The sequence below is a fragment of the Lutzomyia longipalpis genome, chromosome 2, assembly GCF_024334085.1.
Source record: "Lutzomyia longipalpis isolate SR_M1_2022 chromosome 2, ASM2433408v1".
In the NCBI taxonomy this organism is placed as follows: Eukaryota; Metazoa; Arthropoda; class Insecta; order Diptera; family Psychodidae; genus Lutzomyia; species Lutzomyia longipalpis.
The window spans coordinates 24859123-24876134 of NC_074708.1; the positions used below are offsets into that span (position 1 = coordinate 24859123).

The following is a 17012-nucleotide window of genomic DNA, read 5'->3' on the forward strand; positions in this document are numbered from 1 at the left end:
CAAAATTGTGAAAAATTTATCGGAAGCACGATAGGCAGAATTATTTTTTTTATTTAATTGTAAATTCACAGCCGTGATGGAACCCTTTAGGGGAGAGCGGGGCTAATAAAGTCACTTAAGGGTTTGGAAAAGGCTTAAAATATCATATTTCCTAGCTAGATAGAACAAAATGATCTGAGAAGGAGTTGTAGGGCAAGAAATATCCTAAAGAATTGAGCTATACATTTCGCTTTATCTGTTTGGGAAATATGATATTTTGAGCGTTTTCTAAACCCTTAAGTGACTTTTTAACCCCGCTCTCCCCTACCCATAGTGATAAGAAATTAAAAGAAATGTTATTATAAAAAAAATCGGTATTCTGCTTAAAATATATTTTATCTTACAAAAGATTCTTTTGACGACTTTTAGGATAAAATTTCATATAATAAAAGTAAAAGATTTTTTACGCTGAATATGGTCCTAAAATTAAGAATTTCAAAAGATAAGAAAGATAAATGATTTTCCGAGACACATGATGCCCACCGTTTGTCGTAGGACAAAATGGAATATTTCTCAACCAACAATAGACGACGCTCGTTAATGTGCAAGAATGAGAACTTCCCACGACATGTCTGACAATACTCGAAGGATTTTCTCTTCGAACAGCTGATTCTGTCAAAAAAATCAAAACAAACACAAAAGGCGCGCTAAAAGCAACCTTCTTATTGCTAATTTTATCTCATTTCCTCATCCGGTGAAACAAGAACTCCCAGCTAGTGAAAATGAATTCAATAATGACGAGTCCTACCCAGAGGATAGCAAGGCGGATAATGCTGTGTGAATCGCCTGTTTTGCGAGATATGCTGAGACAGGTGAGAAAGAAATCTCTCCGGATGTTGATTTCTTTGATTTGATGATTTTCCTCGTTTCCAGAAATGCCGTATCCGGATGAAAGAAGCCCGAGCGCATGCCTTCAATCGTCACAGGAACCTCATGGAGAGTGACCAGGTAAGAAGACACAAGAAAATGTCAAGAAAAATGTGTTTAAGATAAGTTTTTTTTCTTACAGGTGATGATGACAAAGATCTTCAAGAGTGAGATATCAGAGCTGGACAGAGATATTGAGGCTCACGAGGAGGTAATCCAAGAGTTGATGAATGAAGCGGATCAGTGGATGTTTGAGGAAGTTGAAAAGGCCGATGAGGATCTCATATCGCACTATGAATCCGGATCCCCCCAAGTTTTCTGCCCAATTTGCCAAAAGAACCTCCTGCATCAGCAAGGGAGCACGATATCTTGTCCCTGTGGAATGAGGTAAGTGCACAGGTAAATTCTTCTCTCTCTCAATATCCCTCTCTAAGAGGTACTCAATCCTTGACAGATTTATCTTTGAGAATGGCCTGGAGAGATTCCATGAAATCATTCAAATGAAAGTTGTTTACCACGAAACATTTTGCGACAAAGTCTTGCAGTTCTTCAAGGAACCAAAATTCGATGAAGGATTCTACTCCTTGTCTGCTATCTGCAATTACTGCGAATACATGACGTCAATTATTTTGTAGCATAAATTATGATTTTTGGTAAAGATTTTTTTTTAGTTTGTTAGTGGAGACACAAATACACTGAAAAAAAAAGTTTAAAAATTTCCTGTTAATAAATTAAGTATTTCAATTAATGTTTTTGTAGTCTGTTCTAAAGTGTTCTTGAGATTAATCATAGAATGAAAAAATCATGTAAGATAATTAAGTTAGAATTAAGCCCTAAAATGTACAGAAAAATGGTTAAATAAACATGCGGCTTTCAACAGCTTTCATAAAAAAATCATTTTTTACTTCAACTTCAATAATTTAAATTTTCCTTCAATTTCAGTTAATTTTTAATGACTTAGGTACGTTAAGATTTAAGTCTGCCAGCTGTATTTAAGTATTTAATCTTTGGTCAATTGTTTTACCACTTCTACCTATACACTGACCCTAAAATCTAGAATTAACGGATGCTAATTATTTTTTTTAATAATCTGTGCAGAATAACTTTGCACCGATACTCCATCAATTAAATTAAAAAAAGAAGAATCTGTCAAGAATTAGCCAATTAACACTTTGCTTTATTTTATTAACCAATCAGAGATAATTTCCAATTCTTCTTCTTATTATTTGTCATTTCAAAAAGAGATTCAAACTACGATTCAATTGGTTACTGAATTAAGCTCCGCCCAAACGAATTTGGCCCCGATTGTCCAGAGTTTCTTAGTTGTGACTCTTTTTGTTTGTCTAGAAAAATCTGTTCTTAACCAAAATTCTCAAAAATTTAACGTTAAAAATTTTAAAGCTCTTATTTTAAACAAATCATTTGATTTTTATGCATTCAAAGTCAACAATTTAAATTCAAACGTATTTAATGGCGTACAATAGAGAAATCTGGGTTAATAATTTTTGTATAAATTAAGCTACAAAAGAAAATTGAATTTGCAGAGACAAATTGTAGAATTTTCAGGGACATTATTCTTTGGCATCGTTAAAATGGCCATCAGGAAATTGTTGCAGTCATAAATATATAACTTTAATGTTATCAAAATTGCGTTGATGATGACATCAAAAACATACGAAAAATACCATAAAATTTGTTGGGCAAAAGTGCAATCATTTTTGAGATTTATCGCGTGACACATGATGCGAAATTTGACCGAAAACATCGTAATTTGAACGTTAATCTCTTTAACAACTTGGGATAAAATTTTTTAATGACCCCGTTTGGTTTATTTTTCGGGATTCCTTTCATCGCTGATGGCGATCAAAAAGAGCTTTTTTTTTCAACAGTCAGAATTATGTTTATTTACTTAAAAAATCTCTCTCTCGTGCTCCCTTCGCTGCTGCTGCTGCTGCTGCAAATTGCATTTAGGAGAGAAGATTTTTATTATTTGTTCCACTCAAATCCAATCGTTCACATTGCGGACGTTTATTTCCGACCAAAACGTTATGTATTTTTTCCTTCAACTAATTTCCTCCCCGGACAAGAGAGGGGATTTTCAGTTGACATCATAAAATCATCGTTAAAACTTTTATGTTGTGTTCAATGGAAGAGTTTTTCGATAGCATATAAAAGTAATGCGATGTACTCATGTACAGTATCTCCCAACAATGGGAAAAATATTTTCCATCTCTCTCCTTTTTTTTTCCTTCACTTTCAATCATTTTGTGTTGGATAAAAGGGGATTGGGTGGGTGGATATTGCAGTTGAGCGAGGGAGGGAAGACTCCTTCAGCCAAAATCACAGAGCAGCAGCACCAAAGAGTCTCATTCTTCCCATGGGTGCATAAAGTATGGACTTTATGGGCGGGTGAAGTACAATCAAAAGGAAAAGCTCCTTTCCCTCCCGAACATTGAGTTGTGGGAAAATTTTATTTACAAATAGCGGATGAAATTCAGTACATGAGAAGGAGCAATTGTGTAAGCGAGAATTATATTCACAGAGTGAAATGTTTACGTGGCCACTTTCGCTATATACCCGAAGATTGTGGCTGAGAGGCTGTTAAAAAATTTGAGTTGATCATTTTGTAGATTGGAACATTTTCTTTCTACGTTGGATTAAAAAATTGTAGAGATTTTGATAAATTAGTAGAGGAAAGGAGAAAGGAAGTTATTTATTTTGAGAAGAGATCATAAAATTTATCAGAAGAGTTCAGAAGATTGTAAAGAAAATTCAGAAGAAATAGCTCTTAATTGAATAAAACCACGCCCCCATTTGACTTCATTTTTGATCATTTGTGCATAAAGCATTAGAGCATATGCTTCAGATGAAGATCTCTTAAATTTTTTAAGAGAGAAAATTAAGTAATTGTGTCTCGAATGCAAATTTGTTTTTTTAAAGAGATAAGGTATTAAAATTTTTATGCATGACATTTTTTTTAAATGCATGACCTAAGTTTTTTATGCTATTTTTGATTATTACTCAATGTAAATTGATGAATAAAAATTTAGAAAAATAAAGAAATTCGTCCAATGAAGCTTGGATGCATTTGCTTTATGCAAATAAGCGCAAAATAAGATAAAATATGGGCGTGGTTTTAGTATTTTACGACCATTATGCTTTGCAAATTATTTTTAGTTAATCCCTATGAAAAATAGAAGATCTTTTTAGCTTGACCCTTTTCGCGTCTTTTGTTTCTATATTAATTCAAAAGTGAAAAATTCGTTTTTTCTCGAATAAAAGATAATTAAATTATTTTTTGAAAATGAAAATTTGCTAAATTTTCTTACAAAATGACAAGCAAGATGTTTTGAGTAAGAAATGTCCTCTGGGGTGTGCTCTTAAATTTATATTATAAATAAATTTATTTATTAAAAATATTTAAAAGTTAAAAGAAAAGAAACAAAGAAACTTAATAGATTGCAGTGGAGACGCCTGGTAAATTTTCTTCTAGATTTTCATTATCGATAGATTAACTTTTTTTTGAGATTCTAAATCAATTTCAAACGACAAAACATAAAATTCTTCTCTTATTTTCTACACAAAACCTCCGATCTTTAATCTATAAAAGAAAAAATTATTTATAATCAACTCTGAGGCGAGCGGCTTCAGGAGCCTCAAAATTTCTCCAGAAAAATCCCCTTGGTGCAAATTTCCGATCTGTCGATCTGAACCCGGTACTGTGATGGTATATGAGGCAGAGCAATATTGTGTGAGCAGAGAGCTCTATAAGCGGCACTGAGTGTTTACATTTGCGAGGAAAAATCGAGGAGCATCGTCTGAGATTTTGCTCTACACTCAATTTCAGTTTTTCATCCGAGATCGCGCCTTCAAGAGCTCCATTGATTTTTTTTCTGGGGCACCCCCCACGTTGAACAATTCCCCCTGGTGCCCCCTTTTGCAGAAGTGGATGTTTTCTTGGTGGAAAGGATGCTACAGCACTGCATAGGGACATCACAGTTGAGCCAACAATTGTGCAAATTGGGGATTATTGATACGAGTGTGTCAGCTCTTACGATAATCTCCCTCGGATCTGTGGCCTTTTACTTATGCAAACGCACAAATTTAAAGTGAGTGAGGAATCAGCGACATTTTCTTTTTCTTTCTCTGTTGTGTGATGTTCGTTTTCTTTTCATTTTCTTTTAAATTTTTTCACAAATGGCTGATTTTTTTCTCCCTCTATTTGGTGCTTTTTTCCTCTCGTTTTGTGCCTGAATTCCTTCAATGTACCAGAAAGTTCCAAAAATGTGTGAAAATTTCCCATAAATTCTACTTATTTTTGGAAACTCGCGTGCTTCGCCGCTATGTACAGGAAGAGCCCGCGCGTTGGGAATCGTCATCGTTAGTTTGTAATTTTTGTGCTCAATGACGCGTACGTTGGCCATTTGAGCCATCTGCTGGAGCTTTTTTCCAATAAGAATTTATTTAAGTTCAATTTTCAATTAATATTGCAACCTTCTTCTCTATTTTCTTCCTGTTTTCTTAAAGAAATGAGAAGAAAGTTTGAAGAAAATGCGATGATTTTGAATATTTCAATTAAAAAGGAAGAATTTTCTTAAAAATTTAACCAATAAAAAAATTTGATCAACAAAAGAAAATCTGCGTCATCATCAGCTAATAGAGAGTAATAAATTCTCTTGCGGAAACGTAATCTTTTCTCACGTTTAATTTAATCAAATTAATAGCGGGGGCGGCAAATGAACGTAAAGTGGTTTCCTAGTAGTGAGTATCACAAAAGGTAAAGTTTGAAAGTGCAGGTGGTGATTTATTGGAAAGCAATTTAGAGATTTTAAAGGCGTGTGCAGCAATTTTTCATCCTTCTCATCAACACGTTCCACGTATAATCTTCTCGGGATTTTGTCAGGAATTTTCCATCTTAACTTCCCATTTCCACGAACCATCCACAAACTACTTGAGAAGGAATATCAATGGAAGATTTTTTTTGTGCGGATTTTCCAAGTTTTCCGTCAGCAAAAAACTACTATTTTCCATTGATAAAGTTACATATAATGAATATATAAATGGATGGGGAGTTTTTTTGTACATATGTAGTAGAGAAGCTTTTCGAGCTTTTCATTGAATTTTCTATCAATTGTAAGAGTGGAAAAGTGGAAATGGCATTTATTGCCAGTCGGATATGTAAATCACTAAATGAAAATTGAAAATTTTCATCAATTTCCATTTTATTATTTCAAATAGTTTGTTGAAAATTAAATTGATTCACATAAAAATTTAATATTTTAATTTCTTTTTGCTTGTTGAAGGAAAACGTCTCGATGGTAATTATGCTACACAACGATGAAGCATAATTATGTTTTATATATAATTTTAGATTAAAATTGAAACAAGATTCGCATTTCCATTCAGGAAGCTCTGAAGATTAATTTGTTGAGTTCATATTTATTCTTTCTCTTTGAAAGGAAACTGATACAAATTTATTTTTGCGAGAGATTTTTGTTTATTTGGAATAAAATCGCATAAAGCTTTCCTCACGTTTTCGCGCTTGGTTTTCACCCGTACATTGAATTACTAAAAATAGCTTTATTGCTGCTAAAAGTGCTAAAATAATCTCACTTGTTTGACACGTAATGTATGTTTATTACCAAATGATAGTAAATTATTTTCAGAGCTTTTTTTTTTCGAATAAAAACTTTTGCTATGTATGGGGGGAAAAGCGCTACAATCATTTAAATGTAAATTGCTTCTCATTTCAATTGTGTACGTAATCAATTTATTAATTTCCCTATTATTGTGGTCATGTTGCAGTCTGATAGAGCTCTAATTAAAAAAAAATCACCAAACTCTATTAGGTAGAAAATTAAATGAAAATGATTTGCTCGATTGGGAGTTAATATTAATTAACAAAATAAATTGAATTGCATTGCAACATTATAAAGTGCTTATTTGAAATGCTTTATGGTTAAAAAAAATGCATCCACAGATTATTAAAAAATATGTTTATGATTTTCCATAATAACTGTGATACCTACATACATATAGAATGTTTGAAATTGAACGCGGAAGCTTTCATTTGCAGGCGCACAGACATACTTTATATGCACAATTGGCGATTTTCATTGGTAATTTTGATACTTTTCGTGCAAATATGCGGATTCGCAGAAGTGTGCATTGCAATTAATTCCCAACGTGATGCCAGTGTGGTGAATCGATATGCCCTATTTGATCCGGGATTGGCTCTTGGTGCATCCATCGTGGCAGCTGTCTTTATACGGGCTGTTGAGCTTCAGGATCAACCCGGTAAGTGTTCTTCAGGCGGGTAAATCTTTGCACATGTCCACAAATGCGGGTTTTCTTGGCAATGTGGTCAAGAAGGGGGGTGGGGGGTGGTGTAACTTCTGCACACAAACCCTCCTCAGAGTCTCACAGCTCTTACAGCAAAGGCATCAAGCAATGTATACACATACATCAATTAATTGTTCATACTGCAATGGTTGAATGATCACAATCTCTAGCACTATTATGTCTTCGGATGTCACATGTGTAAAGCCTTGTCCCTCCTGGGAAAGTGACAATGCTAATGGAAATTATTTATTGAGGTAATTGTGCGTCTATCAATGACCTGCCTCTCTACGTGATTGGATTTTCAATTGGATCACATTTAATTGAAATATTTAATTTATTAATTTTTGACTTTTCAACCTCACCACGCTAAAGCATCAATGAGTTTTAAATTAAAGTTCAAAGAGGAAAAGTTAAAATTTAACTTTTTTGGATTTGAATTTTGTGTTTTCCGATAATGAAACGACAGTTTGAGTCAGAGCTTTAGCAGAGAAGAAGATCAAGAGTTTGGGTCAAAAGCTCTGGCTATGATTGCTATGTAATTTTTTAAAGAAACAGAAAATAGTTGAAACTAATGTTAACGCAAATTTAGCTACTTGCGACTCAAAAAAGACTATTTGCGACTCAATCGTCTTATTCAGACTCAGCTTTTGCCTAATGTAGACTCACTCAGTCTTTGCCTAATGGTGACTCAATTTTTAACTAATGTTGACTCAATTTTAGCTGTATTTTTTTCAGACACAGCTTTTGTGTACTGAGCAAAATCAAACTTGGGATGAGCATTCGTGCTGAATTAGGGTCCCCACATTCCAAAAAACATATGCGCCAAAAGAAAAATTTTTTCGGTCGGTCGTCCATCCGTCCGGAGTTCAGAGCTAATTTACACGATATCGGTATTAGATAGAGACTTGCGGTAAACGGAAAAGTTTAAATATCGGCTGGAAGACATCCGATTATGAGGTCAAATCTAACCCCCCTGGTTCAAAAAATTTTATAAATCAATTCTTTTTTTATAGTTGTAATCATTTTCATGTGGGATTCTGTTTGTTTAAAATATTCGCTGTCTATTTTTTTTAACGTGCCCTTAAGTTAAAACTCGCGGCTACATCAGGTATTTTGTAGTACAGATATGTTAAAAATTGAGTCACCATTAGGCAAAGACTGAGTCTACATTAGGCAAAAGCTGAGTCTGAATAAGAAGATTGAGTCGCAAGTAGTCTTTCTTTGAATCACAAATAAACGGAGCCAATAGAAAATTGCGCACTGGAAGAAGCAGCTGAAGAATTAATTTATAATTCTTAGAATCATTAAGCTTTAAAATATTTTAAAAAAATAATCTTTTATAAATCTTCTACAAAATATGCAAAAATATTCAATTTTACTTTGTCCTTTTTAATCAACAAAAGATAAAACACGTATGTACCTCCTGCTATTGCTTACACATCACATGGATGTAGCATAAAATGGTAAAAGAGGGGCATATATAGAAGAGAAAACATGAGAGTAAATATTCGCCTCTCAATGTCCAATAAAACTCCCTCACATGGTGGAGAATATCATAAATTTGTACAAGGAAGTTTGTTCAGTTTTCTTCCCTTAAATCTCGTTTAGTAAACAAATTAGAGAAGTTTGCTTGCCACTTAAGTGCTTGTTCAGCTTTCACTGAAGCGGAAGAGAGAGTTGTATTGATTGTGACGGGGGGAGGGCTAGAGGTATGGCAGAGGGTGGGATTTAGCATAAATTCTGAATCGCCCCGAAAAGTGTTGCATTAGTGGGGATCTCACCCTTCCATGCATGAATATATCCCTTTTTTCACTCTCTCGTTGAGTTTAGGGTAGTACTTTTCGTATATATATAAGTTTGAATTGCAACTTCCGGGATTTGGGTGAGAAGCTTAACGACGAGAGGCATTTCTCACCTTTCGTCCATCCCATCGCTGTGTGTTTGAGATCCCTGTGAAAGGTGCATTTATGATGATTCTTGATAAATTATTTTGCAGCCTGGCTCTATCTTGTCGTCCTTGCGGATGCTCTTCAGTTTATCACAAAGATATGCAAACTAGCATGGCTGACACGGAACCAGGGATTATTCTGTCTGCAGCCCTTCCTAATGATGTGCTCTACCATTCTATTTCTCCTCCTCACACTCCTGGATTCCTTCGTGGCATACAAAGAGGTGAGAAAAGAACATATTCCAAATGGTACTAAATAATAGCGCGCACTTTGTGCGACACACTCACCTTAGAATACGAAGAATTTTCTCAAAAGCATTTTCCAAGTTTCTTTGGAAAAAGCTCGGTGACACTTTAAGATGAAGAGCTTTATTCGTTGTAGTAGAGAAATGCCACCAAAGGAGCTAAATTTCCTTATCGCCATGTCATGCAATACCCGGGGATATAACATGCGAAGAACATCCTCCCACACGAAGGAGGTGTAGCGATGATTTTAATAAAGTGTCTTCCTTTCGCTTTTTTCGACCTTGTCTCCCTCTCGGTGAAACTTTAATACTTTCACATAACCCATCGTTTATAAACACGAGACGCGACAACCCAGGAAACGACACCCCGAGCGCTTTAAAAATCATTTGCAACCCTATCTCGCTCTCACGAAAGGGAGCTCTGCATGGATGCTACATATATAGCCATCAACCACCCCCGCTCAGCACAGAGTCCGCGGCGGTGTGTAAAAGTTTAACAAGCAAAGTCGATACTAATGTGAGATTTATTGTTTTTTCACACAATCAAGCGAACACGTTTTGCTAAGTTTTATTTAATTGGAAAACTTCTTTTAGTTTTTCCGCACTGTGTTTCACTTTGGTGGTGAAAAGTGCTTTGGATTTGGGAAATTATGAATTCATTTTGAACTTCCTGCTCATTGCAAAAATGTCCTTGGAAGAATTTTCTTCTTGTATACTAAATTGAGAAAAAAAATGAAAATTTTGATTAGGGAAAGTGGGGTAAAAAAAGTCACAAAGGGTTTAGGAAAATCCTGAATTATTATATTTTCCCGAATAATAGAGGAAATGAGTCTGAGAAAAATTAATAGGATAAAATACATATTTTCTAGAGAAATTGGGCATTATTCAGCGACTAAGAAACCCTTGAAATCTTTAAATTTTGTACTGAAATTTCAAGATTTCAAGCGAATTTCAAGGGTTTCTTGGTCGCTAAAAAGGGCCCATTAGCTGAATTTTTGAGCTTTTCCTTAACCCGTTTGAGACTTTTCTACCCCACTCTCCCCTATCTAACTTTAAATTATTATTTAAAGATGTAATTTAAAAATATATAACGAAGAAGAAAGTTGTAAGAAAACAATAAAAGCCATAGAAATATCCCATTTGTCGTCAAATCAGCAAGTTTGTAAAAAATAAAGAAAAATTCACACATCCAAGAAAACAGTAATGAACATCAAAATAGAGCACATTTCTCTGTGTCGTCGTCACGACAATTTTCTCTTCAATTTTCCTTCATTTTTTTCTGCCAAGTTTCCATGAGAAATTCTTCTCTTTCATGTTATTTTCTCAACTAATTTTTCTTTCTCAACTTTTCTATAGTGGAAATGTTTGTGGTTTAAGTTTTTGGTTTGTTAAGGAAATTTCTTTGAAAAAATTGTGGTGGAAAAATGATGGAAAAATTAGAGCAGAAAACTTACAAAAGATCCAAAATATTTGTCAAGTTTGTAATTTACTGGGGGGATAGGGAAATTGTTGTCTGTCGGGCAATCAATTTTCTTTGTTGGTTTTGCATTTAAGACACGATTTAAACTTTAGAATGGGATTTAAGCTTGATGTTTAATTGGTAATTAAAAAATAGCGATTAAATTTAACGATCTACTCAAGAATATCCTTTTAAATGCAAAATTGAAGAGCGAGCAATGAAGCGAAACTATGTTGATTGAAACTAAAATTAATACTTTCTATCAAAGCAGAATTATTAAAATTCTTTAGAATTTGAAGGAAATTCTTTAAAATTCGCGTTAAAATTGTGAAAAAATTGAAAATTAAAAATCCAGGTAATAAATTACATACAATAGCACCCATAGCTTAATTTCCGGGCTGTATCATTAAATTTAATATTTACTCCATCACATAAATGCCAAAACCGTCATTCACACACAAAAAATAATAAGTTTAATATTATGCGAGAAATTTTATATGATGCGGCTGTTAGTTTATAATATTTTCCGGTTAAACGGAATTTTCGTTGAATATAATTTTGCAACTTTTGCCATCATTCCACTGGGTTTGTGATGAATTTTATTCACAATATTCCTTGAGAGAACTGATGCGCTATGTATATGCAGCATCAAAAATTTCCATGGAGAATTTCATATATTTTAAAGGGGAGACGAGACAAGGCAAATATTTGGGAAAATTCTGCAACACTACAAATTTGTTTTTGACATAGTTTCAGCTGATGGTTTAGATCGTTCTGATTGCCATGTAAACGTGTTTTTGTGATTAATAGACTTCATCTTTGTGTGCACGTTCACCATTCTGTGGCTCATAAACATTCCCGCCCCGCCCACCCCTCGGGGGTTAATTCAAATACATCCGGGGGGAGGAAATTGGGGGTGGTAGATGGGCACGTGAAAGGTGACAAATTAGTGGAGCTATAATTTTAATACATGGAACCGCATTGAAAGCAAAATGGAAAACACTGAATCATGTGGGAGATTTTCTGCCAAAAAGGCTCTGGGTATGCGTGTAGGGGGCACCAAAAAAATCCACGCACGTGTTTGGTTCGATGCTTCACATTTCTCGTTCGCATTTTGGTTGCGGGAATGAAGTCACGTGGGGGCACTGGAGAGGGGGTGGATCCTGAAAATGTGCCAACAAATATCCAAGCAATGTTCGTGCGGTATGAAGAAGAAAAAAGAATGTATCACAAAAGAGAGACTTTTTAAATGATCCCAATAAATCATGAATGAGTCTCAATATTAAACTCCATGCTCATACCCTTTTACCTCAACTTTTAGCACAAAAGCATCGTATGAAATTTCATCGCTTTTCCTCTCTGCAAAATGTTAAGCAATATATATTATTAAATTCTCGCAAATCGATTTAATTGCATCCTGCAGACTTTTGCCATTTCCTTACCTCCACGACAACCCCCTTTCAATTTGGGGGTAGATTCAATGAAAATTTCACCAAAGACAAGAAGAGTTTCCAAAGGTGGGTGATCTATCGTGTGAGCACCTTCCATTAGGTCACATAAATGCTTTTTTTTTCAAACTCTGTGTGAGAGACAAAAAGACTCAAAAAAAAAACGATCCAATATTGTGGGAGTATTTTGCGGGGAAAAAGCTCTAAAGTTTTCTCCTCGCATGTTACGACAAGAAGTGGAGCAATTTTCAAATTTACTCTACGCATGGATGATGGAAGATCTTAAAGATGGAGTTTAAAGGGTAAAACATGAATATTATGGAAATTCTTAAAGTTTTAGGAAGAAAATTTATCTTGAAATCCATTCAAGTGTTGGTTAGAATTTCTTAGAGGAGAAAGGGGAATGTTGTGCTAATTGTTTGGATGTTTAATAGACAAAATTGAATAAATAAATTGAATTTAATCTGAATTCTTTAATTTTTGATTGAATAGATATCTCTTGTCTAGTTTTTTTTGGGAATTTTAAAAAGGACATTTACAGGATCTTTTATAATTCTTTGACGATAAAATGTTTGGAATTTTTTAAGGAAACGAAAAGAGGCGTAGTCAGAAATATATTTTAGGGGGTGTTTAAAAAATTATTTTATTAGCCCGGATTCTTATTCAATTGATTGATATTTTCATTCTAATGTTTTTTTTTTACGATTGTTCTAACATTTGAGATTTATTCTTCCATTTGACTTTTCCTTTTTAACGTTTTGACAATTTTTTTAATGTAATTTAAATTAATTTTTAACATAAAATTCACGTCAATTTTATCTTCTAATTTAATTTTTCTATAGAAATTGGAAAGATTGCAAGTTTTATAATGAAATTTCCAATATTAAGCCCAGAAAATTAAAAGAGATTCTCACGATATTTATGGAATTTGAAGAAAATTTATAAAATAAATTCAATTTTTATTTACAAAAAAGCCTTAAAATTACCAATGTTTGCCCCTTTAGAATTTGCAGAAATTGCTGCTTAGAATTCACCTACGAAAAAAATAGGTCACAATAACATTTTCCTTTCCCTCGAAAAAATGATGAATTAAATTGAACTTCCGCATTTGATGATAAATTTTTAATAAACCTCCCAAAGTTCATGGGGCAATCGTCTTAATCAACTTCCTTCTTCTCCCAAAAATATGATGAAAAAGCTCCATAAATTTATTGCTCTTCATGTTTAAATTTTTAAAATAAATTTTGTAGAAAGCTGGAGATGACCTTTTTTTTAGAGAGAGAAAAAAAAGAAATTCTGTGGGAGTAATCGATGTGTTCTTGCGATATCATTAACATTTAACAAATTGTGCAGGGTTAGAGGGTTCACACATTTCTGGGGCAATTTTTCATGCTTCCGTGCCGTGGAGGAAGGAGCAATATTTCAGCCACACAGCCTTGGGTGGTAGAGGTGACCTCCGGGGGGTTGGAATGACAAATTCATACATTTTGATAAATTGTGATCTGGGTGAGTGGGAAAGAGGGTGGAATGGTCCCTAATGCTATTTTGATAGTGTAATGGCTCCAGTTTTCCTCATAAACATAACAACTCGCTAAACATTTTGGCTATCTTTTCATTGGATGTAATGTGCCTTTTTGGGCGGGTTTGGGTGGGTGGCGTTTGCAGGGTCAAAGTGGCCGCAACCACACAATAAACTGGAGCGAATGCATCGGCTACAAGCACCCACAATTGACTTTCCTGTCGAGAATAACGTTCTGGTGGCTGGCACCGCTCATGTGGCGTGGCTGGTGGAAACCACTGGAACTGGAGGATCTGGGAAATTTGAGTGAGGAGGACACTTGTCGCTATCATTATGACAAATTCCTCCTCAACCATCGCACCACACCGGGTGCATCCATGTGGCGTGCTTACATAAAGACATACTGGCGCGAAACCATCTTCGGTGGTGTGCTCAGGTTCTTCAGTGATGCCACCACCCTCATTGGACCCCTCGGCATTTCCCTCGTGGTGGACTACGTGGCACAGAACCAAAAGCAGCACATCGCGATGCACAGCGCTGCGGGGAACTCATCGAGTGCAGAGTTGGGTAGCCACATGAGTGATGGCATCTACTTTGTCACTTGGTGGGACTTGATGACGAACGGATGGTTCGTAGCCGTTGCCATTCTCCTGGCATCACTCGCCCAAGGCACCCTGTCGCAGTCATCTACCCACATCATAAACATGGTGGGAATTCATCTCAGAGCCGCCATACAGGGGCTCATATATCGCAAATGCCTCTCCCTCAGTCCAGCTTGTTTTCGCCACACAAGCAAACCCACTGCCACCAATGAAGACCATTCAAACCCCGACAGAGGTGATGAGGAAGCGCACAGTGAAACCGATGCGGGATCCATTACCAATTTAATGACGGAGGATGCAGACAACATCATGTCATTCTTTTGGATCATTCACTACGTCTGGTCGATACCACTCAAGGTAACAACCCCTCATATCATGCTTTTCTCAATCAATAATAATGGATTTGTGTCTTAATGTTGTAATTCTTTGTGATTCTCAGAGCTTTTTTTAACAGGGATTTCTTACGTAAATTTTATGCTATACCTGCTATACTAATCTACATTAAAGCATAGAGCTTTAAACATATTTTCCGTTATTTTTTTTTAAATAGGGCTACCACCTTACACTACATTCTAGCCTGGAGATTTTACCTATCTCCCCCCATCTCCTTAAATTTTTAAATACCCATAATAGTAAAAATTACATCGATCTCTCAAGGAATTATTTTTTTTATTTAGGTTTTTTTAATTTATTTAATTTTTTTATATGTTAAAATATTAGGTCGCTTTTCTCGCGAACTTTTTCAGGCATAAGGGATCGGCTTGAGTTTTTTTAAGCCAAGCTTCAATTTTATAAGCTTAGCTCAAGTTTTTTATTGGGGGTTTTTCTATTAAGCTAAATCTCAGTTTTTTAAAGTTAAATATTAACTTCTTTTAAACTAGACCTGATTTTTTAAATCTGAGCTTAAGTTTCCTAAGTCATGTTGAGGCAGGATTGAATACATTCTAGACCGAACCTGTTTTAAATATTAAAAGCTTAAAAGCTTCATCTTAAACAATTGTAAGGTAAATTATGTAATATCTCAAAAAATGTAGGTTTGACTTAAAAACATATGCCTTACTTAAGAAACAAAGTAAGTCGTTTATTAAACTAGGGAGCTAATTCTGGCAAAAATATTTTCTTTTCTTTTCTTACAATTCGTGAGTTATAAGGTTTTTTGGCATTCTCACAAAAAAAACTTATAAATTTGTAAGATCTAAAAAGTTTCACACTTCAACTTTTAGAACACGTCGCGAGAAACATTTTTGCTATAATAGAAAAGAAAAGGTTTTGGTATTCCGGCCGAATTTTTTCTTATAACTTGTAAGAAAATCTTACAAAATCATATGTTTTATAAGGACCTGCCGAGGTGCTTTTTCAATCTTTTTGTGAATTTTGTGACCACCAAAGCATGATTCCTTATCATCATGGGCAACAATTGACTACTTTGACGGATATTTTACATGAATCTGAGTGTTTGGAATTGTTTTTTAACAAAAAATATTGTGAAATATGTGGAAAAACTCTGACCATTTTTTGTGAATTATGCCAACGAATGTCAATAATTTTCAGAGACTTGGCCTTGAGGAAGATGATTAGAATTATGCATTCACACAGGCACTGCAATAAAAGATACTTCTGTAGTGTAGAAAAAAGGCAAAAGTTAGAGTATGGGAAGACATTTTATTAAGGAACATTCTATGTAGATTCGCGACTTCTTCTCTTAATGCCATTCCGGAGAGCTGGTCCCACCAATTTCAACTCTTCCACAAATGCTTCCATCATTCCGCATAAGATCCTGCTTACTAAACAAAGATTTCATGCTGCCTGGGAGTTGTCCGGATATTCTTTCCCGGAATCCGTGGATGCCACAGATGTTCAAAGGCTCCGGATGATTCAATTTTTTTCCATGACAGTCTAGATAAAAAAAAATTAAGAAAAAACTCTTAATTCATGGAAAATTTTTTGCATGGAATATGCAAAAATACTTTAAAAGGGTTAAATTTTTACCAAAAATCGAATAATCCATTGTGTTTTATTGATAAATTCACTTAACTTTAACCTCATTTTCTTTATTTACATTAACTTATTTCACTTCGTCTATCTTCGGTTTCACTTCGTTTGATAAAACTTAAATTTTAACAACGACATCTGTTTTCGTGTTCTAATTTCGGAGGTTTGTGTATGTGTTACTATAAAAGAATGAAAAAGAAATTTTTGTGGGAATGCCAAATCTTACAAAATCCCTTGTAAGACGAAATAGATAGAAAAGAAAATATTTTTGTCAGAATAAGCTCCTAGGTCTATTTTTTTGGCCGAACCTTAGTTCCTTTAGGTCAGACTTTTAAGACGCATTCAGACTCAGTTTAGCCTGATCTAACCTAGAAATCTTAAAAGAATGACCTTAAAAAAACTTAAGTCAAGTCTTCAACAAAGGCCTTGCTTAAAAATCTTAGGACTGACTTTAAAAACTTAAACCTAGTTTGAAGAAAATTGTTGCTTAGCTTAAAGAAGTTTATTCTGGTTTAGAAAAACTTTGATCTGACTTAAGATGCTTTTCCTTT

At 34.6% G+C, this 17012-nt stretch overlaps 2 protein-coding genes across 2 annotated transcripts in view; both read left to right on the plus strand.

Annotated features, from left to right (window-relative positions):
* The first annotated feature begins 644 nt into the window (after positions 1 to 644).
* Positions 645 to 1725, plus strand: LOC129789768 (RIP-like protein). Its single transcript, XM_055826818.1, has 4 exons — positions 645 to 851; positions 913 to 987; positions 1049 to 1293; positions 1361 to 1725. The coding sequence occupies exons 1-4, from the start codon at positions 762 to 764 to the stop codon at positions 1539 to 1541; spliced, it is 591 nt and encodes a 196-aa protein (XP_055682793.1). The 5' UTR covers positions 645 to 761; the 3' UTR covers positions 1542 to 1725.
* Positions 1726 to 4758: 3033 nt separating this feature from the next.
* Positions 4759 to 17012, plus strand: part of LOC129789563 (ATP-binding cassette sub-family C member Sur) — a 31240-nt gene continuing 18986 nt past the window's right edge. The window contains exons 1-4 of the mRNA XM_055826431.1: positions 4759 to 5015; positions 6983 to 7203; positions 9245 to 9420; positions 14014 to 14826. Coding sequence (XP_055682406.1) covers positions 4876 to 5015; positions 6983 to 7203; positions 9245 to 9420; positions 14014 to 14826 — 1350 coding nt within the window. The 5' untranslated portion in view covers positions 4759 to 4875. The remainder of the gene's footprint in view (positions 5016 to 6982; positions 7204 to 9244; positions 9421 to 14013; positions 14827 to 17012) is intronic.

Bases quoted from the DNA above. Each gene is read 5' to 3' on its own strand.
- LOC129789768 (XM_055826818.1), top strand. From the start codon at position 762: ATGAATTCAATAATGACGAGTCCTACCCAGAGGATAGCAAGGCGGATA. The intron at 852-912 runs GTGAGAAAGAAA...CCTCGTTTCCAG, and splicing joins TGCGAGATATGCTGAGACAG to AAATGCCGTATCCGGATGAA. The intron at 1,294-1,360 runs GTAAGTGCACAG...AATCCTTGACAG, and splicing joins TCTTGTCCCTGTGGAATGAG to ATTTATCTTTGAGAATGGCC.